At 40.3% G+C, this 23878-nt stretch overlaps 1 protein-coding gene across 2 annotated transcripts in view; it reads right to left on the minus strand.

The window, feature by feature from the left end:
* Positions 1 to 23878, minus strand: part of lrfn1 (leucine rich repeat and fibronectin type III domain containing 1) — a 152243-nt gene that overhangs the window by 3009 nt on the left and 125356 nt on the right. For both annotated transcript variants that reach the window (XM_085380491.1, XM_085380490.1), the window contains one exon: positions 4872 to 6267. In XM_085380491.1, the coding sequence (XP_085236617.1) occupies positions 4872 to 6247 (1376 nt within the window). In that variant the 5' untranslated portion in view covers positions 6248 to 6267. The remainder of the gene's footprint in view (positions 1 to 4871; positions 6268 to 23878) is intronic.

Below are 23878 nucleotides of genomic sequence, written 5' to 3' on the forward strand. Positions count from 1 at the left end.
ATAAGGTAGATTTCTTCAAGTGCTGTTCTGTCCTGGGATTCCTTACAAAAAAGATAGGTAGAACTCCAAACTGAGTGTAAGGAGCTTGGAAAGAAAAGTGTCTGGACTTCTCTAGGGTTACTTGAAGATGTTTCACCTCTCATCCGAGAAGCTTCTTCAGTTGTAAGAGCAATTGGTGGAGGTTCCCAGGTTTTAAGCCCTACGGGAGTGTCTCCAAGAGGGTCATGGACCCTCTATCCTCTACATCTATGATCCTCTACCTAATCACACAAGCCAAGGTGTGAAAATGGGTGTGGGTCACAATCAGCCAAGGTTTGATCTACTGAGGTTATGTGGCCCAGGGTGTGAGTGGGCGATAAGGCGTCTGGGAAGGGATCTTTCCAAGCTCCTTAGACTACAATGACCTGGACGACTGAGAACCTTCACAGACAACTCCAAACTGTTGACCATGAACATTATCCATATGTTCAATTTCAGATATCATGAATGCTTTTTCTGTAATTAGTAAAATCTTGTTTGCAAACGCCTATTGTTGCTAGACATACTTTCCATACTCTTCCTGGTCTTTCACATGAGCTCTTCATAAAACAGGGGGCAGAGAGGATTTGTGAGTTTATGCATAATTTTTCTTTTTGTGGATGGGTTCAAATTACCTCAAACTAGTAGACCAAAACAAACTCATTCATTGCAATCACTCCCCTGTACACAAAGCCATCTTGCTGACATTATTTATGATAATTGGCCACAATATCTCACAAACTGGCTGTGCTACAAAATAGAAACTTGGCAGAAAGCTGAATTTTTCACATTTTCAAAAAAAAACTGCTTTGACGGCATCACCACATGGTTAGTTACAAAGGGTAATCCTGCATAACCTACATGTACACACAAGATTTCGATTCCAAGTTGCTCAGCTAGGTAAGTCTTAAGCTTCTAGTTCCAGCAGCTACAAACAAGCTGCAAAAGATTTTAGCAGTTACATTTCATTTCAGTATCATATATCTAACACTTGTCATCGAACAATAAATGAAGAAGCAATTCATGCCTTCAATTTCGATTTAGCACAACAAGATTGGAGTTCGGTGTATGAAGAGTCAGATGTGGACAAGGCTTATGACAATTTCCTAGATATTTTTACTATGTGGTACAATAAACATTGTCCTGTAAACGAACACATGACAAAGAAAAAAAAGATAAAAAGTCCTTGGCTCACAAAAGGAATTATTAATGCTTGCAAAAAGAAAAACAATCTGTATAAACAGTTTATCAAAGTAAAAACAAAAGAAGTGGAACAAAGATATAAAGCATATAGAAATAAATTGACTGATATTATAAGAACGAGCAAACACCTTTATTATAGAAGAAGATTATATGAAAATAAAAACAATATAAAAGGAACTTGGGATGTGTTAAACAACTTAATTAAACAAGGATCTTCTGGAACATCATATCCTGAATATTTTACTGATGCAAATGGTGAAAATCACAACATGAGTAATATTGTCGATAGGTTCAATAAATTCTTCATAAATGTTGGCCCTGAACTAGCAGCGGACATCCCGTGTCATAAAAATGAAAATATCAGCAATATAAAATCAAATCCCTTTTCACTGTTCCTCTCAGCTACAAATGAGCAAGAAGTAATAAATATCACATTAGAATGTAAAAGTAAGTCTTCAATGGATTATCACGACATAAATATGTCTGTAGTTAAACAGGTTATTCTGAATATTGCTAGTCCCTTAACATATATCTGTAATTTATCATTTCAGTCCGGCTGTTTTCCAAAAAAAATGAAAATTGCGAAAGTAATACCACTATATAAAAGTAATGACAAACATAGTTTTACCAATTATAGGCCTATTTCTCTACTGCCTCAATTCTCAAAAATTCTAGAAAAACTTTTTAATTCAAGATTACAAAAATTCCTTGAAAAACATCAAATAATAAATGTTGGTCAGTATGGTTTCAGAACACAAAGAACCACTTCAATGGCGATAATTGAGGCAGTAGAAGAAATTACTGATGCACTGGACAAAAATAAATATGCAGTTGGTATTTTTGTTGATCTCAAAAAGGCCTTCGACACAATTAATCACTCAATTTTATTGGATAAATTGGAAAGATATGGTATTCGAGGGAAAGCTGGTAACTGGTTAAAAAGTTATCTAACGGGTCGGGAACAATATGTTAGCATAGGGCATTACCATTCAGAGAAACTTGGTATTACATGTGGTGTTCCCCAAGGGTCAGTGTTGGGACCAAAACTTTTCAATGTATACATAAATGATATTTTTGATGTTTCTCAAGTACTTAAACTCATACTGTTCGCAGATGACACCAACATATTTTTCAGTAGCGATGATTATACTGATCTTGTAATGACTGTAAACAGGGAGCTACAATTAATAAAAAAATGGATGGACATAAATAAATTATCATTAAATATAAATAAAACTAAAGCAATGTTTTTTGGTAATTTTAAATATAATATAGAATTACCAATTATCATTGAAGGTGTACCAATTGATAATGTGAGTGAAAACAAATTTTTGGGAGTCGTAATTGATAACAAAATTTCATGGAAACCCCACGTCAGACACATAAAAACCAAAATTTCCAGAAGCCTCGCAGTTTTGAACAAAGTGAAACAATTCCTTGATAAAGATGCACTTCGTACTCTGTACTGTACCCTGGTTCTTCCATATCTTACATATTGTGTGGAAGTGTGGGGAAACACATATAAAAATACAACTAATCCATTAGTCACAGTACAGAAACGAGCACTGCGTATAATTCACAAGGCTGGTTATCTAGATCATACTCACAAATTCTTTCTTCAGGCAAAGTTACTTAAATTCCAGGATCTGGTTAATTACAATACATCCATAATTTTGTATAAAGCTTTTACTAAACTTTTACCGGCAAATTTACAAACTAGATTTGAAATTCGAGAAAAGGTTTATAATGTTAGAGGATTTGGAGAATTCAAATTACCCAGAACTCGAACAACCCGTAAAGGTTTTTGTGTGTCTGTATGTGGTGTGAAAATCTGGAACAGTCTGAGTTTACAACTGAAACAATGCAAAAATATTCATAGATTTAAATTTCTCTACAAACAGTTGGTCTGGTCACAGTATACTCAATGATGGTTTTTTAGTGTGCTCTGTAATGTCTGTTCTCTTACCATTGCTGGTATGGATTCAAAAAAAAAAGAAAAAAAAAAAGACTGTGCGTATGTATGTACATATATGTACATGTGTGTGTAGATATATATGTATGTATATGTATGTGTGTATGTGTGTGTTTGTTACTTGTAGTTATTACTGCCTGTTACCTGTGGTAATGTAATTTATAATTTATATATTCTGTATTCAGTTATGAAGGCTCTAATTGTTGCTTGCGAGCTGCAGTTTAGATGCTTGTATGCGCCCGGGGCTGTTGATGGGACTGTATGCAATAATGGGCGTAGCTGCGGGAAGTTTATTGTTTTGTTTTGTTTTTTTGTTTTTTTGTTGATGAGTGAGTATAGGGGTGGGATTTAATAAGTTTTCTTCGTCCCACTCCTTTTTCAGGCAATTTTTGTTTTTTGTTTTGTGCATTTTATGTTCAATATAGGTATTTGTTGTGCCTGGAAATGAACAAATAAATGAATGAAATGAAATACTCCAAACTCTACAAAATTTTTACATATACAACTGAGAAGTGTTAAATAAGTATCCCCCTGAAACCCACAGGTAGATTCTGGGGTGATGGATGGGTTGCAGGCGCTGTGGCACTGACAAAATTGTAGCAGCAGCTGCAATTTATCTTATACTTTATAATGTAACTCACTGTTAACAATTTGCCTGCGCTGACAATGTTCTTTGTGTAACCAAGACACAACAAAAGCAAATGCAATAAAGTTTGAAATCACTTTCATATTTCATACAATCCACTTCATTCTGTTTACAGTTACCAGCTAATTATTTTTCACTTTAGATACAAAACAATATGAGTATCTAAAATATGATACACTGTTACAGACTTATGGATCTAAAAGTTTAGGCAGGGGGGTATGACTAGCTCTATTTCAACTTTCTATAACATCTAAATATGCCATTCCATGTTATCACATCAGCTATGAGGTCAATAATGATATGAATAATATATAAACCGCTGACTTCTCTCATTTTTGGCTCATAAAAACAGCATAAAATCCCAAACTGCTTACAATGTTTTGAGCAAAAGCATGTTAATCCTCTCATGACACCTCAGATGTATGCTGTTACTGTGGGCAGCCCTGAGGACTTTCATCTGTAAACAAATATTTTTGTAGTGCTTGTACTGTTACTTTTAACTTACAGTAAGTAAATGATCTGACTCCTTCTTCCACTGCTATAACCAAGCCTATCATTAGACAACCACATGTAATCACACTCTGTGTTGCAACCAATTAATGCAGACACTTGCTAATGAAACAAACAGTTACATGCAGTGAAATAGTTAGCCTCAGTGTTATTGTTGTTGTCATATTATGTTTTAATGATGCTGAAAAGACTATTTAGTCCTTTAGGGTGCTGGACTCATAAGCAGTTCAGCTGCTTGAGTGCTCTGTCATAATGTAACAAGCAATTACAGAAAATATAAATATCTTAAGCGTACTGTACAATTTTGGCACAGTAAAATTTTCATTTATGTATAACTCTCTCTCCTGACTGCACTAGAGGAGTTGCTTGTTTTTGGACGCACTTAATCATTTTGCTTCCTTGGGATATGTCAATCTCCCATAACGGACAGCTGTGTCATTCAGCAGATGGTCAATCCAGATGTCTCACCTTTCCTCATATCCCTATCTACCCTCGTTCATCCATCCTGGCTTCATAGCTTACCTGTACACCAAAGTATCATCTGCCGTGCTGTTGTACTGAATCTGGTACATTCTGATGCCAGGGATATGGCGCTCAGATGGCCAGCGGATCACAGCGGAGGAGGAGGTCAGTTCAGTGACCATCACCCTTCTGTCCTGCTTGTCATAGCCCTTGGTGTCATTGCCAGATTTGGAGGAGGTGGTGATGTCTGAGAGTCCAGGGTCCTCACGCATGTGGCCTGTGTTGTTAACAAACAAGGGTAAGGGGATCATGTTGATCTCAACAGCAGCTGTAGCGATGCCTGCGGCATTGGATGCCACACAATTAAATGACCCACTGTCCTTCAGAGTGGTGATGAGAATATCAAGGGTGCCATTATCATACAAGACGGTGCGGGAATTGTTATGCACCAGCTTGCCGTCTGGTGACCGCCAGTGAATATCTGGTTCCGGATCACCCACAGCTTTGCATTTAAGAGTCACTCCTTGCCCTTCCATCACAAAAGGCTTACTGGTAAGATGTTTGGTGATTAGCGGTGGCTCACAGATAAACTCTTCCTCTTGAATAGACCAGAAGTATTTGTCCATGAGGTGCTCTGGGGAGGCACAGGTCTCCAAGTCATCCTCTCTTGTTAGCCTGCGCAGCCACAGCAGCTCACAGTTACAGTGTAGGGGGTTTCCCCCAAAACTCACGGTCAGAGTAGACGAGCTGGAATCCTTGGCATCAGACAGGACCTGGGCGTGCTGGAACAGGCTGTCTGGCGGCAACTTCTGCAACCTGTTAGAGGTCATGTCCAGGCGGACTAGCTTAGTGAGCAGTGTAAAGGTCCCTGCTCCAATGTGGTCAATTAGGTTGTGGTCCAGTGTGAGGGTGTTAATGTTGGTCATTTTGGCTATAGCTTCCCAGGGAAGGGTGCGCAGGTTGTTATTGGAAAGATCCAAGTCCTCTATTGTGGAAACAAACTCATCGAACGAGGTGGGGGCCACCTGGTGGATCTGGTTGTTTCCGAGGATGAGGTGCCGCAGGTTGACGAGGCCTTTAAAGTGTTCGCTTTTTATAGCACTGAGACGGTTTCCATCCATGTGGAGCGCCCGCAAGGCTCGCAGGCCGAGAAAGGCATGGGGTGTGATCTGACTGATGGTGTTGCGGGACAAAGTGAGGTGGACTAAACTAGTCATGTTGTAAAAGTCTTTCCTGCGGATGATGGTGATAAAGTTGTCAGTGAGTCGCAGCTCGACAGTCTTGCGGTCGATGGTGGGGGGCACGAACAACAGACCGGTTTTAGCACAGAGCAGAGTCAGAGTAGGGGAGAGGTGCTGGCAGATGCAGCGGCCGGGGCAGCTGTATCCCTTCACCAGGGCTGCAGACAGCAACATGCAAAGAACCAGCCGCTCCATTGTTGATCGGTTTCCAGATCCTGTGTGTGAGATAGACAAAGGGAAACAGGGGAAACAGAGTCAAAAAACCAGAAATCTTTGAATGAATAAATAGTACCAGGCTTTTTGAGAGCCTGCTGCAAAAAACCCACAGTCTGACCAAGGTTGCTGAGACTGCCAGCAAGGTATCAATCACAAAATGAAATGGAGCTTTTCTGAAATAATGGCACCTGGGATGATGAAAGGCTGCGCCAACCCTGTCAGAAGCCCATGTCTCTGGAGCTTTTTAATGGAAATAACAGAATGGGTTTTTTTGTGCCACCAGGCTGCATCACCACTGGGCCATATAATTTCCTGAATGATCACAGGGCAGTTTTCCTGTATTAGGTAACCATGCCATGTACATGTCCATCATGGAACAAGGCTTGTGTGTTTTTCTTGCTCTGAATTCCACATCAGGGAGGAGAATTAAAGGTAGAAAGGGCGCTTGTCAAGAGTACTCAGTGATTTCTGTAACCTTTTCATACTCTCTGCCCTCGCTATGCCTCTGACATGTACAACAAAATTAGACAGAAACCTGTCATGTAAATTTTGGCAAGGAAAAATAAAACTGGAAAAAGTAGAAATGCGGCCTGTTTTCATTGTTCATCCGATGGAAACATTATTGAGTGATTCCCAGGTTTTGAGGATGTTCAGATTCTCTGATTCCCATTTAGAAATATTGATTTCAGTCTTTGAGAGAACACGCCTGTGGTGACAGGAGTAAAAAGAAGTCCTTGGCAGTAATAACCATAAAAAGCCCACTGGAGCACACTAGCTACGTGCTGATGTTATATTGCCAGTGGTTTTACCCTTTTTGGCATTCATCTTGACTACTAATACCTTGTGTTTCACTGTTGATGAGAGCCTTTTAATGCTGCTAAAGTAGAGGGATGGCAACTCACTTTTCCCAGCAAGGTTTAGAGATTGACACATGGGTTACTGCAACCCAGCACTCTCCAAACCCACAGGGAAACGCTTCTTCCCAGCCAGATCCAGTGTGTCAATCAACAGCAATGTTTCTTTTTATTGGGTCCAGCATAATTATCTTAATTCATCCTGAAAAAGCTGGCTGTGGATTTTAAACACAAATGATGTCTCTTTTTTTACAATTTGTGATGCTTTATCCAATTTGTCACATCTAATTTTAGAGTCCCTTTTTCTACATTCCACTATGTTGAGGTGGTGCTGACGGCCTTAACACCACAGATTTTTGTTCCCCTATTGTGCCCAAAGCAAAAGCATCTAGTGCTAACAGAACAAACAACCCTAAATTAAATTTGATTCAAAATGCCTGCGGTGAAATTCACAGAATATTGTAATGCCACATGTCAAATTTCATTAAAAAAAAGAAAGCAGAGTGTTCTTTCTCTACCTTTCAAGCTTTCCCTTACGCTTTACACAAACACTCCCTTTTGCTTAAAAGCGATCAAACCTGATCTGATGAGCGTTATGTTCTGATAGTTCTATGTAAATACTCATAGGAGTAAGAAATTGTGCGTGCAATGTCTTTTTACATCAACCTGTGGCACACTGGCCAGACACCAGCGGACATTCTCAGTTGCTTTTCCTATTCGGTCTGTTGCACACGCACACAGACACACGTGCACAGGCACACGCACACAGACACACGTGCACAGACGCGCACTGCTGGCCGGGTGGCTGGCAACCGTCTGACAGCGAACACGACACCTTGTTAACTATGAGAAAGCGCTGCACAATCAGAGCACTCATAAAATCTGGATTTGTGTGATGTCATTATCTGAGGGAAGTAGAACAGTTTGAAGCACAAGTTCAAACCAGTGGGATAGTTTATCAAAGATAAACTGCTGATCAAATTAACCCAGCAGTGACAGCTGTGCTGCTACTTTAGACTACATTTCAGTAGACCAGTAGACTGAATTTAAGTGAGATACTAAACCAAGACCTTTGGTCCATTTGTGTTTACACCTTTTCTCGTTGCTTCGACTCTGCAGGCGTAGCTGTTACCTCTAATTCTAAAACAGAGTCGCTAAATTACAGCACACACACAGTTATTTTCTGCTATCTGTCACATTTATACTGAGGTTAGACCGCATTCCTGGAGAAAAAACACATACTCTGTGTGGACAAGTCTTCAAGAGAGAATTTATATAGTAATGTTCTTTTGTGCGACTCCCTCGTCTAAATTAATTCTCCAAATTTTCTCTTTTTAAGCACAGTGGGGAAAGCTGAAACTATGCAGTAGGTTACAACAGGGCCGTGTAAATTCTTATGTGGGAGCTTGTCACACTCGTTTGTTAAATTTCAATATAGTGGTGACCTTGCTTGATTGTGTTAGTATTCAGATGCTAACTAGGCCACAAAGCTCACAGTTTCTCAGAGGACCATCTGTGTCTGAGCACTTCCTGCCACACCGTCGAGGATACTCTATTGATCTTTCAGCATCTCAGGGAGGGGGAAAACTTTGTTGCCACGGCAACTCTGGTGTAGAATGTAGGTCTTTGAATTGCATTAAGATGATGTTAAGCTGCCCGATAAGCGAGGCTTCGATCTTAATGGTTGCCGCTAAGAAGGTTGGACGGGACGTGAACAGATGTATGAATGGCAACATAAATTGAAAGAAAAGGGCAGCTCTGCTTCGCATTTCTATCTTTGGTTTATTGCTTAATAAAAGTGCCGGTCACCAAATCGATATGCAGACAGCAGCAGAGAGCACAAGGTGAACCAGAGTTTAGATTTGCTATGTCCAGCCATGATGCAATACAACCTTTCACAGGGAATTAGCTAGCTGTGTTACTAAGAAAAAGAAATTGAAGAGGCTATACTTTGAATTGGTAAAGGAAAATAAGGCTGCTGGACACCAAAACAAACACAATAAAAAGAGAGAATGTTATGTAATTGAATAAGCAGTTTACAAAAAAGTGTATAGCTCTAAAAAAAAAAGAAAAAGAAAAATTAGACCACTCCCATTGCCTAAAATCCAGAAATCGTCTAAAATCCATAAAAAATGCCTTTACATTCATTGCCTTGGCCACAAATCTAAGCTACTACATGTCTAAATGGCAGGATTGTGGTAAAACAAACAGAGATCCTAACAGGGAACTACATGAAATACAGATAAAATTTTAGCCTGTGCTCAGAAATAACAATTTAAATGTATAGCGAATACAGGAACCACTCAGAGAGCTTGGACCTCCGCTAAGGCAGATCACTCTCTGAGCAGTATTTACTAAATGCTGTATACATTGTATACATTAATTGTTTTTCTTTGTTCTTTTTTAAAAACATACCTTAAAAAGTTTAGTAATAAATATCAAGTTGAAAATTTCTAATGACAAGTTTGGGGGTTTTTTGTACAGGAACATTGTACATGTATTCAAAATGTTATGTAATTAAATGATTATAATCTTACTGTAATATACATACTAAAGTCATAATGAAACAAATGTTGCCAATACAAAGAGACTAGAATGTCCAAAATAATAACATGTGACCTTTTCTGACTTCCAGTGATGGTAATGCGATGTTTAGAACCCCCATATATCATTCCCTATAGGCCTATATGTTGCCAATACAAACAATGTCAGTGAGAAATCTCTACATAGCTTTATTATCACTTTGACCTTGAGATCTTTATATTTCACTTTCAATATGTTCACAATACACACCACACCAGCCTAGTTCTGAGGCTTTTTGTCACTTTTTCACCAATAAATTATTAAGTTACCCCTGAAGACCTCGGTGGATGTAAGCCAAATTTGACTGGATTGTTAACACGACCCCACTCTACACCCCTACATACCAGAATTCACTCAAAACGTGAGAATGACACACGCTACTAAAACAACCCGTTCTCACTCCCAAAGCGTAACATTTTACGCTAGGTGACAAATCGTCACCATATTACGTTTTCGGCTACCCACCACGTTCCTAAATGACGACCTCGGAAAAAGAGGAAATATGAGAACCGTCTGGACTGAACCTACACATGTTCGCTCTTTTTCTTCAAATCGCTTAGAAACACGCTATTTAACATCATTAAAGTCCTGGTTAAGGTCAGGAATAAGGTTGTGGTCAGGGCTAGGGATAAGGTTAGGTTTAGGGCTGGAATACAGGGCTGGAACGTCTACTACCGCGGGAGCGTCATTGCACTGGATTCCAGCCATAACCCGCCGCGTACCATAAGAACGCCGAAGGTCTCCTTTCGCGTTCCTCAGGAACGCCGCGGAACGTGACAAAACGTCCACATGTTACGCCTCGGGAGTGAGAACGCTCTGACTAAAAACACTACCTCCTTGGCAGAGGCAATAAAATTTTTTGTTCTAATTTACATAAAATGTACAAGTTTTGTTTTAATCGTGACTGTGTTAAATTTTACATCTTAAAATACAGTGCACACCAGTTTTGAAGAAAATTCAGTACAGCCTAGTAGCCCTCCACACGGAGACTAATGACTGATGAATCATCTGTATTAGAGGTGTATTTGAGTGGGTGGTAAAAACAGGCATAAAAAAACCCAACTTTATTTTAATGCTCGAGGATGTGTGAGATTACATTCTGCTTTGTTGATGACGCTCAAGCAGGAGGGACCTGTTTGCAACTTGTGTTGTTGCCAGCAGTGACAGCAGTTACCCAGGGAAAGCATTTCAGCATCAGGAAATCTGATGACTCCTCTAGGTGAAGATAAAGGGTTTTAATTTTATATCCTAAAATGCTTATGTAATGTTTTGACAGTTAATTCTGGTATGTTCTGCTTCAGATTTCAATGTATATAAAGATCTCATTAAACTATGAGTTTATTCAGAAGCATTATCAAACCACCAGTTTTCACCTTTCATGTCGGTGGAGATGCTAATGACTGACCTTCAGTTAGGAATTATTGATGAGTGTTTTTAGGTTTCTTTTATCTTCTTGTATAAGCATATATTCTGGGTCTGGGGGTGGGTAACCTGTGTAGCAGTGAGAAATGTTCTTTGTGATGGTGGTTGTTGCTTCTTCATCCTGCAAATCAGGATGAAGAAGCAACAACATAAATTAATTGTCTGTCTTGAATAAAGCATATTGAGGTTCTACAGAGTGCATGTGGGCTGATTTTTCTCTTGCCGCTGGCACTACATTAAAGCAGATGGCAGCTGGGGTCGAAGGGAATTGTCAGTTAATTGATTAGTCATCAAGTTTTTTGATCACTAAATTCTTTTTCTAAATTCAGTTATCAAATGATAATTATGAAAACTGTTTCCATCTTTCAAAAATAAGCAAAATGCAGTATATTTAACAAACTTGATACCGTTTCATGTGCATATGTAACTTTTTCCCTTGATGTTTTTTCTTCCTGTTGGCTGCAAACCATTTCACAACAATTTTATTGTCCCTACAAACCTTAATGTGTCATTTTGGACCTTTTATCAAATTCATATGCAGACTAAGCGTTGTTAGATTTGTATTGTTGATTGTCATTTATGCTTAGAAATATTTACTTATATATGCTTAGAGTTTTGTAATTAGTTGTAGATTGGTAGAGGTTTTGATCCTTGATAGTCTGCAAACTTTGTGTGTATTAGACAGCACTTTGGGAGCATGAGAGGTCATACCGTGTCTTATTGTTTTATGGTAGGATTAACGTAGCTACGTCTGTTCTAGTCTAAGTGCTCTTTGTTTAGATGAACTGCAGGACTTCCTCACCGTGTTATCTAGGATGAACCATCTAGGGTGAGGGGGAGGCTACCCTCTTCCTGACCAAGGATGTTTGACCCTTTGATCAGCAACACACACACACACACACACACACACACACACACACACACACACACACACACACACACACACACACACACACAGGCAAGGTACTCTTTGTTTGTATGTAGACGTCGTATGTTAATGAACCTATGCATATTCATGTAACCTCAATAAAAGGAAAGTGTTACGGGAGGACGGACGAGAGCTACTGGGGTCAAGCGAAGGAACGGCGCTCTGTCTGGTTCTCTCCCGTGCACGAGTAACATGAAGAAGTTTGCCTACTTGCGTCTTGCTTGCAGTGTAATTATATTGTCTTAACGTTCCAGCGAATAGGTTCAAGCTACAAACCTATCATTAATTGGTCCTTCGATGCCGGAGCCCTGGAATCGCATTCACCGAGGGGAGGAGAGGCACGCTGAAAGACTGACGTCAGCCAGGAAGTTCCTGTGGATTCGCGGTCTGTCTTTTCTCCTCGATGAATGACGGTCGGCGGGATTCGGGCTGATATTACACTCTAAGCAATGCCAAGTAAGTTTAAAGAGGCCGACTCTATAACCGTGTCGTTGTGCAGTCTCCGCCACTGTGTGAGGCGTTGAGAAGAGCCCGACTCTATAACCGTGTGGTTGTGCAGTCTCCGCCACTGTGTGAGGCGTTGAGAAGTTCGCTACTTTGTGTAGCGATACCCGGGTTCCTTGCTACTTTGTGGAGCAAGAGGTTCCTCGCTACTTTGTGTGGCTAGAGGTGAGTTCTCCGCCACTTTGTGGGGCGTTGAGAAGTTCCGCGGGGTCCAGACTGTGCTGGACGATAGGCCTATTTTGTGTTGTTTTTGTTGTCGTTGTCATTGTTGTCATCGTTGTTGTTGTTGTGTGGGTGTGTGCGGAGCAGAACATGTGGTCTGTGACACCGACTGTTGTTGTTATCATGGGTTTCTAAGCAACCAAGAGTGAGTCGGAGGGAGACAGACGTTTGTGCTGGATTTTGCTCCTGGCAGCACAAAGTATTTATGTAAAAAAGAGAGGGAGCGACGGCTCCACAGCTGCGCGGGTTCACGCGAGCGCGGTCACGCGGGTTTCGCACGGACCTGAGCCGTGCGGTTAATCGCAGGCTTAAAAATGGAAGAGATTAAAATGTTAGAAGTTTTCAGAAAACACACCAGCCTTGAAGAGCGTGTGGAGAAGGCCAGCCCACATCAGCAGCTATGCTCTGGTGGGTGGCTGTCCCCCCACCCCTTGCTGACACAAAACGTTAACTCTTCAGCCTGTGTGCCAGACCATAGACGTAATTGAGGTGGATAGTTGTTAAAAGTCATCTACATTACGCTTGTGGTTGCTTAAATTCAGTACGATGACATGTGAGGTGAAGTGATATAGATAAATATTTAAACTAATGAAGTGCATAGAGGCACTTGACCTGTGTGGAAGACTGTCGTCTTATTATGAACCATTGTTGAGATGTAGAGCACACCTGTGAAAACAACTAATATGCTGAACCCTGTATGAAACATCTAAAAGTACATGATGGAGAAGCTGAGTTGAATATGAAAGTGTAAGACTTTGCCACTGTGGGCAGAGCAACTACTGTGTGATGTTGCGTTGCAGTTTTTTTTTTTCTCTTCTGAGCTGATGAGCAGGCTACACATTATCAGATCGAGAGCTGTCTGAGAACTACTCTAAGAGAGGGAAACAGCGCTATGATAACTGTGATAACTGGAGTGTGCAACGTTTCCATGAGCAGTTTTCCTGCATCTTGACTTGTGTGTAGAGTGTTCATAACATCAGCATCATGTTTTTGATTATTTGTTTGTTGGGTTGAAAAATAGTTAAATAAACTGGTGATCATATTTACGGATCACCATGGCACATATCATCAGCCATGTGATTTATTTTTGCAGATGACAAAGTGAGTGTGAATGTGTCTGACGTCACAGTGTTTTTGTGCGCTGTGTAAAAGTAATTGCCTTTGATCGTGAGTGAGAGCGGTGATTCTGCAGATCACCAGCTATTGTAAAGAAGAAGAAAAAAAAGGGTGAAAAAGAGAATGAACTTATATTGTAGATGAAAAAGAAAAATCATAGGAAAAAGGTTTTGTGTTGATCAGCCAAAAACATCTACAATTTCATTTTCTGCTTTTAAGAAAAGACTGTTCACAAAAACACACAGAGAGAGAGAGATGTGTGTTGATTAAGCAGTGATGATAATAATGAAATGTCTTAGTTTGTCACTTTCAGGTGAAAAGCAGACCTGAATCAATTTTCCACATGCAGCGGTCGGAAGAAAGTTATAGTTTAACATCATTGGAAACATGCAGGCCAAGTTTCTGGCTGACTTATTTACAGTGCCATGTGTTTCTCAACCTCACAAGCGAGCTCACTCCTCCCTGAAGATAAGGAATGCAGCTCCATGATAAAGAGACAGCAGCAAGTCCTGAGCACAAAAAGTCCCAGCAAAGCAGCAGCAATGTGGATAAACAGCAGCAGCAGAAGAAAGCAAACCCATCTTCCTGTCTGATTGGATGAATTCCACGGAGGGGCGAGCAAGATGGCGGTGGCAGCATGTTGAAATGCTCAAAAAGGACTGAGTGACTCGGGCAAGCCACATGCGGCTAGCGACATGAAAGAAATGGACCCTTCATGATGCGTTCAATGTGCCAGCGCTGTGGTGGGAAAGGCTCCATCATAAACACGCCCTGCGCCCTGCGCCGAGGTTCAGGCCAAGAAGAAGAAGACGATGACTTCCAAGCCCAAGAAGGTCGGCCTCAGCGTGGGCGAGCTGATTGTGAAAGCCGTGGCCGCTCTCAAGAAGGCTCTGGCTGCCGGAGGCTACGATGTGGACAAGAACAAGGCCCGTGTCAAGACCGCCATCAAGAGTCTGGTGGCGAAGGGCACTCTGGTGCAGACCAAGGGCACCGGGGCCTCCGGATCCTTCAAGATGAACAGGGTTACTGAGACCAAAGCTAAGACGCCCGCCGCGGCCAAAGCCAAGAAACCGGCAGCAGCTGCTAAGAAGTCGCCCAGGAAGGCAGCAGCAGCAGCACTTCAGCCACTAGCACGAAGTCAACCGCATCAGAGGACAATAGAATGAGAGTGGTGAGAACACAAATTTTATTTTTAATGTGGGAAATCAAAATTTGGGTTAGCAAACCTGGGGAGAAGAAAACTGACTGCTTAAGTTGGAAAATTGAGACGGAGTCTGAAACATTGCGAAAATAGAAACATATACAAAATCACACACACACAAGCAGAACATGCATTAACCCTACTAACAATTCCAAACACAAAATGACTCATGAAGACTCATAGCACATTAGTTAAGAAATGATTAAATAATAGCAGAGAAGTGTGTAGGAAAGGCAGCTTTAAGAACATGCTCTGCTGGAGATGCAGCTCCACAGACATGCATTAGACCTGCCTAATAACACAAACACATGTAATGAAAATTAGCTTGTTGTCTTTCATCAGTGTTAAATTAGTGTCAATTTAGCAGACACTTGTTATTAAATACTGAATGTATCCAATGCAAAAAATTGACTCTCCAGGTTGCAGGACAACAGTTTAACTTTTGTGAGAAAAAAGATCCTGGTTTGACCAACCAGTGATCAGACAATAAATTTAGTTGTTAAAATGGTAAATTGGGAGAAGCTTCCTGCTTGATTGAGGCAGCACATGTAATTTACTGTATGAGGGAAATTGTCTTTTGTGATACTATTTTGAACATGCTTTTCTGTCGTCCTGTCAACTTAGTGGGTTAATAGCTGATATGCAAATTAGTTGATTGGTTTTAGATTAATGAAAGGTGACTGAATTCTAGTATGAGTGAATGAGATGTGTTGGAGTTGTTGTGTGTTGAGTGGAGACTCTAAAACACTGAGTTTCCTGCTTTGATGTGTGAGTGAATCCTGTATTTAGATACACAACTCTGAATACGTCAGAACAGACTGTTTTGTGAAGTGCATGACAGCATGTCACATGTTTTATGATGAAGGGAAAAGGAAAATTGAATAAAATAGATCTGTGGCCTAAATGAGTGAAGAGCACAGACCTGGTAATTAAACTCATAGCTAATAAGACATTAGGATTATGTTGTGTGTTGTGCAGCTGATGGTTGATTTGGAGTGAATCTAGCTGATGATTTTTCTTTTGTTGTGAAGTTGAGCCTGCCGATTAGTATGATGGTATGATAAACCATGCTAATGGTATGATTTACCCTCCTGAGATGAGGAGCTTGTGTCATGACTTAACAAGGCCTTTTTATTTTGATACTTTCACAGTGCACTGAAAGTTTTGTTTGATAATCTCTGTTCTTTAAGCAGATCTGCACGTCGGGAATTAAAAGCGCTACACGTCGTCGAGAAAATTGTGCCAAGTGAGTTCTCCACATTTAAATGGACTCTGGAGAAAGCCACTTATTTGGGACAATTATTAAATGACAGTCCCAGTCCAAAAGGATTCAGCGATGTAATCCAAACTAAAGTTCTTCTTTTTCTTTTTGAAATGACGTCATTTTGCTGAGAGTGGAAACTAAATGCGACGATAGGTTCCACTATCAGCAAAGAAAGAAAGAATGAATGCATGAATGAGTGAGTGAAAGGAAAACAAACTGACTGACTGGTAAAAGCTGACAAAAGCTGACAAGACTTTACTGATGTAACACGACTGTGTGAAGTTGACCCCCGCCTGGCAGGGGTGCAGATGAGTCTGTGTGTGCTTCCCTTTACAGAAGCAGGAAGATGACAGCAACACTCGAGGTTGCGTGATGATTTAACATTTTAAATGCCATTTTCTGTGTCTGTGAATTTACTATGTGTGTGTCATTCACTAGCTTGTGTGCTCACAGAGATAACTGTGACAAAGTATGCATACGCCTGCGCAAGCGCTAACATTTGCATTTTCGTTTTTACAGCATTACGGTTCTTCATGTGTTTGATCATGTGATTTATAGGAATACTGGCTAATGTTTCTCTACTACAAGATTTCTGGGTTTATGTGTGAAGAAAACTGTAGTTACAGGCATATGTTGATGGAGAAATTAATATAGTTTGAGACATACTGTGATGAGACCAGTGTTACTGTTTCCACAGCGAGTGTTAACTTTATGGTGTTTTATGGCACCTCTAGAATCCGTTGACCTGTGTCTGACCTCCGTCTGACCACAGTCAATGTGTATTGCTAATGTTTGTTTCTTTGAGAATGCTGTAGTAGATTCAGCTGAAGCGGACAAGTGACATGGGTAAAACAAATAAGAGATTACGGTATTTATGGAATAGTTTATTATGGGCTCATTTGCTGGCCACTTTTGAACCCATAATAATAATATATGAGTGGAGTGACTTTGCTTAAGAGAAGTCACTGATTACATTAATGTTAACAGAGTACATGGGGTGATCCATGTCTGAGGCGACTTATGAAAATAATTGTAGTTTACTGATTTGAGAAAACCTGCACATGACACTTGTCTTGCTGATGTTGAATGCTTCTTGTCCTTATGATACAATTGTTTACAGGTATGGAGTTTGATTTTACTTCCAGATTTTGTTTTCCAGGCCATGATGGTGTGTATGCAGGCTCCTGGGAGAGCCAGGTGTTAAGCAAACTTAATATGCAAAGCACACTAACATTTTCATTGCAGGATTATAGGTCCAGGGTGGTGCTGCTCCAGGGGAGGAGATGCCCTGATGTTGCCTGGGACATGATCTAGCTAATCTTTTTCTTTAAGACAGGGATCCAGGTTTGGTGAGTTGACGCATGGGAATGTCCATGCGTCAAGAGGTGGAGTGCAAGGATTAACATTAAACAATGTTTACTATTATTGTTGCAGTGATTTGTGTGATTAGCCGTTTTATTTACAAATATTAAACCTATGCAAGTGGTGCATCCATGTTCAGATGAGGCTTTGACGGCCTATAAGTGAAGTTCACTGAACTAAAGAATGTGGTTTGATGATTGTTGACATGCTCTCCAAATAGAAGTTTTTCTTCTTAGCAAGGGAATACAGGTGCAGCAGTAATCTCCTGAGAAATCTTCAGAGGCCCAGTGAGAAGCGTGAACCATTCCAGGCATAGCTGACAGCCAGGCAGTGGTTGAGGTCAAAGATCAAGCTGGTTGGGGCCCATCATGAAATCAGACCTTGGAGCCACAGCAAGGACCATGAAACTGCCTGCAAAATAGAGGAGAGGATCGTCCACAAGATGGGAGAGAGGCTTCAGGAGGATCAGAGATCATCTTCAGCACAGCAGACATCACACAGAGAGCTGTGCTACTAAGCTTCCAGGAAATCAAGAGGAGACTTCCCACAGCAAGATTTTAAATACAATGAAAGATTCAATATTGACGCTGAGGAAGACGACTAAGGTGTACGACGTGCTCTGCCTTAAACCTTCAGCAGCGTTGGAACATAAACACTCAGGGGATGAGGAGCGTGCCAAGCTCCATCGACAGCGTAGAAGGAGTTCGAGGATGACATCATGATTCTGTGAAAAGCACAGGAACCAGAAGCTATGGTGGTGATAACAGCAGTTTCCTATGAACATCACCTAACGCTGTGCCACTGTACTGTGCATACGATGACACTCTGAAGGCTGCTGGGATCATAATAGCAGTAAGACAACCCTGCACCCTTTCCACAGAGGTGTTTTCTGCAGAGTATGGACAATGAAGGACAATGAAGGAGTCATAAATATCCCCCTCACAGGACGAAGGCCTGAAGTGAGGTAATGGGAGGCCATAAAACTAGAGTGCTGAGAGGTCTGCATCTTGGAAATAGCTGAGACCCATGTTGACGAACAACAAAACCAACTGGTATGTTTGAATGTCTATTCTACATACATTTGGACTCTGGTCCTATGGACAGTGATGGAAACAACTGGAAGAGACATTCATGACGCCCTGCAGAGCTTAAACCACTCTGCAGAGAGACATGTGATGTGCACACCCGGAGGAAGCACCACCAAGCTGAGATGTTTTTGAAAATGTTACTTTTTTATTTTCACTATTAAATTAACAATTTCTTTGGTTGCTCGTAAGATGCAGTTTGCCATGAGATGAGCTCAATGAATGGGGTAACTGCTAATACATTTATTAAACTGTGTACCTTTCAGTAATTTAGGGTGATTTGACATATGCTGAGTATAAAAAGGTTTGCATTGAAACTGTCAGACATGAGGTATTCATACCTGGGAACTTTTCAAGCATAAAGGTCAAAAAGGGGGGAAATGTTAGATTTGTATTGTTGATTGTCATTTATGCTTAGAAATATTTACTTATATATGCTTAGAGTTTTGTAATTAGTTGTAGATTGGTAGAGGTTTTGATCCTTGATAGTCTGCAAACTTTGTGTGTATTAGACAGCACTTTGGGAGCATGAGAGGTCATACCGTGTCTTATTGTTTTATGGTAGGATTAACGTAGCTACGTCTGTTCTAGTCTAAGTGCTCTTTGTTTAGATGAACTGCAGGACTTCCTCACCGTGTTATCTAGGATGAACCATCTAGGGTGAGGGGGAGGCTACCCTCTTCCTGACCAAGGATGTTTGACCCTTTGATCAGCAACACACACACACACACACACACACACACACACACACACACACACACACACACACACACACACACACACACACACACACACACACACACACAGGCAAGGTACTCTTTGTTTGTATGTAGACGTCGTATGTTAATGAACCTATGCATATTCATGTAACCTCAATAAAAGGAAAGTGTTACGGGAGGACGGACGAGAGCTACTGGGGTCAAGCGAAGGAACGGCGCTCTGTCTGGTTCTCTCCCGTGCACGAGTAACATGAAGAAGTTTGCCTACTTGCGTCTTGCTTGCAGTGTAATTATATTGTCTTAACGTTCCAGCGAATAGGTTCAAGCTACAAACCTATCAAGCGTGCATATGAATTATGTTTTTGCATTTATTCTCCACTCTCAGCCTGCTAAACACCACCAGGGCTGCAGCTAAAAGACTAAAATCTGGTCATCAGTACGTCTAAATATTAATGTTACTGAAAATTAATCGTAATCTGTCAGATCCCCTCGTGTCCTGATGATTGAGTTATAATATTTAAAATTCTGTGAATGGGTATAGCCGGTTTTCCTTCCTGGCTTCAAATAGGCAAGACTTTATAACTATAGTGGGTCTTTTACAGTTTTATCGACCAAAGCGCTTCAAGCGCACACACATTTATATGGCACATACACATTAATGCAGCACTTCTAATGCTATACAACTGCAGGAAGCTTTTTCTATTACCGACACTCACACCGTTGATTTGTCTGCGAAACTCTCTTTCAGCCTGTATTATATGTTTAACCTCTTCATATTTTTATAATATCATAGTTCAACCTTTCTTTGTAAAAGCAGTCACTCTACTGTCAGTCGACTTGTTCATGCTTCTGGCTGGTTATATCCTGTCACTGCCACCCCTTTCATGTGAACATGCTCATACCTAGATCGTGAAACCCTGAGTTAACTCACTGAATTGATAACAACCTCTGTGTGATGACTTGGCTTCTCTGCCAATGTTCGGCCGAGAGTAGGCAAATTATGGAAAGATATCCTGGGTATGCTGAACTTGCTTTGTGGTACAGGGTCATGTATGCATAGATAAACAGAAACACACTGAGAACACTGAATAACCAGCATGAAAACCCAGTGGCACAAAGAATTTTAAATTAAAGAATTAAATATATTAGAATTAAAGCAACCACAGACAGACATTCAGATCTGCACGAAGAATTCTGCAAATTTTTAGTTGTTCGATTTATATTAGAAGCAGCCAACCATCCATTCACTTCCACTTATCCTTTTCAGGGTCGCAGGGGGTGCTGGGGCCTAACCCAGCTGTCTTAGGGCGAGAGGCAGGGTTTATCCTGGAAAGATCGCCAGTCTGTTGCAGGGCTAACTCACAGACAGAGACAACCATTCGTGCTCACATTCACTTATGGCTTATGGTTTAAGACAACTGGTCTACTGCAAACACAGTAGAAGCAGTGGTTAAGGGTTTAACCACCTATCCAGCCACCCATTAAAAACATGGGACGTTTGGAAAGATGCTGTACCTGTACCTCTGTTCTGATCTTAATAACTCATACCTTACTGTAGCAAAAGTGAGCTATAAGGCTTTTCCCACCACTTGGGAATCACGAAGCTGTCATACTGTCTTGTTGCTGACCTGTAAATCTTATCGGACACATTTACAGTCTTATTGAGCTTGTTCTTATTAGCTAACAGACTAATAAAGACACCAGACAATAAAGCAGAAGGTCAGAATACATTCCACATATGAATGATAAAAAGAACCAGTGGTCTATCTATCCACATCAAATTGTCACATCTTCTGTTTAGTTGTTATAAAAGTGAGTATAATTTTTGTACTCTACGCCTGTAAATGACACGTTTGTTTGACTCGCCTGACAGTTTTTGATCAATGTTCCTAAATATTTATAATTACTTAGAACCTCAACAGCTATTTGTTGGCGTGCCCTACTCGCTATAAGATCAAAAATAATTACCTTAATTATTTTGGCGTTTAACTGAAGAAAATAGCATGACACTAAGTAACAAACTCAGCCAGATATGCACAATAATTAGTTTCATCTTCTGTGTTCACGCAAACAATCACTGTATCGCTGTAAACATCAGACATGCAAGTTAGCCTTGCATACAATAACATACATCTGTTACTGCCACTAAACAAATACACCCATTGTTATATATCATTTACAAGCAAGCATAATTCTGCACCAGGCACGCACACGTGAGTACACTACAACACACAGCCACCCACGCACAGTTACAGGGCACTGCATTCAAAAACACAACTACATGTCTTCACATCCATGCATTTACACATTAACACAAAGATAAGCATACTGAACAACAACAACAACAACAACAACAACAACAACAACAACAACGAAAAGCAGTAAGTGCTCAAGAGGAATAAAGAAAGAGGAGAAAAGATTATCAACAAATGTGCCATTTTCAGCTTGGTTTTCTGGCTCAGACTAGTACTGGAGTAAATGTCGCTCTGTATGAACAACAGATAAAATCTGTTGCTTCTTAAAAATGCTCTAAATTCTTCACACATTCACAGCACAGATCTGTTAAAGCCCAAATGCTGACATTTTCTTAAACATTCAGATGCTTGCTTAAAAAATGACTAAAAATAAGAGTGCAGAGATTGCTGTGAAAATGAAGCAGAAATGGGGTAGAATCTTAAACAGCATCTCCTATTGATGACTGCGTAGCTCGTCCCCGCTGCTGCCTACTTAATGCTTACACCCAGGTTTACATATTCAGTAAAACAGCTGCAAGGATCATAGTGCATCTTGGCAACTTTGAAGAAAGTCATAAAACTTGAAAACTGTGCTGTGAATCTTAATTTTAGCAGCCACGGGAGGAACAGTTTGCTTCTTCACCTGCTTGTACACACCCACATGTTGTATGTCCACGATAACACAGCTGGAAATTTTAATTAAGGACTTCCATGAATTCTCGTTACGTTACATAAATTGCCAGGAAGAGGTACAGGCTTTAAGAACTCGGAGCTGTTAATAAATCACAGAACAGTCATATGAGGTGAACGCACCTTCTAGTTTCACGAAAATTTAATATACTGATCAAGTATAGCTCCAATAATACTTGTCCTCTGTCACTATAATGTAGGTTTTAACTACTAACATTAAATCTTGCAGAAACACGCTATTGCCTATTGGTTATATAGAATGTTCTGATGTTTTACAGCCAAAAAGATAAGAAAAATTGTATTAACCATCATCAAATTTGTTACTAAACAATTTAAATCTTTTTACGATGTTTCTGGGCAATTATGGAGCATTTTGAAACATTTCCTAAAGGGCAAATTGGCTGTTAAGGTTGTATTTGTGGCAGCAGTGCATTTCAATAACAATAGTAGTTAGTTGTAGCATTTATGTCAATGTGACATTGAAGCAACGGTATACAAACAATGCATTAGTGTGTCCTTACCTCAGAAAAACATCTGCCCAGAGACAGTGCATTGTAAGGACATTTCCTGGACATGACTTTGTCAGGAAACTGTAAATGCCAATTAGACGATACAGACAGTGAACTACTGGCTGACCTTGTGTGACTCTTGTCAGGATGCAGGCATAATTATTGACAGCCGGAGTTCATTGGTGCCAGCTCTGTCTCCACCAGTGGACGCTGAAACCGAGGCTGCGTAGCCCCGGGGATTTCTGGTCACATCTCATCAATGGGGGTGGGGGGTTTGTGGGTGTTGTCGCAAACAGGAGGAGCATTTGCATATTATAATTACGTCTGCACGCAGAAGCAGTTTTCTCAATTACATCCCATTTAAAACTTTCAATGAAGAAGAACTGAGAAGCACAAGCTACTGCAGCTTCATGAACTAATTGTAACCGCCTCCCTAAACAAGGCAGCAAACATGATTATTACACCAGGAGTGAACAAGTATAGTCATAGATGCCACTTACTGATGGAACGCTTGGGTGATTGATTGTTACCCTTTACCTGCTACCTGTTCTTTTCAATTTGAATACCTCCCCTCAGAGATGTAATCAACTCTCAATAGCTGCTCCTGTAATTACAACATACTTTATTGATAATAAATATGCTTTAAAATATTAAACTTTCGAAGTTAAAAAGCAAAACAAAAAACAACTAATTATGAAAGTTGGTGGGGCATTATTTTTGACTGCAAAATGATAATAGCCTATATTTATACGTAAAAAGAGTAATCTAATGTATTGGAGGGGACGCCTTTTAATTATTGTTAATTAGGGTTTTAATTAATGTTTTCACATAATATCTACTTAAGTAATTTGTGGACAATCTCAGTGTAGCAGTAAACACTGAAAATCATTGTCAGGTTGGCAAAATTGTATTTTTTA

The sequence above is a fragment of the Rhamphochromis longiceps genome, linkage group LG14, assembly GCF_057381845.1.
Source record: "Rhamphochromis longiceps isolate RC_006_pf linkage group LG14, R_longiceps_female_GT1.1, whole genome shotgun sequence".
Lineage (NCBI taxonomy): Eukaryota > Metazoa > Chordata > Actinopteri > Cichliformes > Cichlidae > Rhamphochromis > Rhamphochromis longiceps.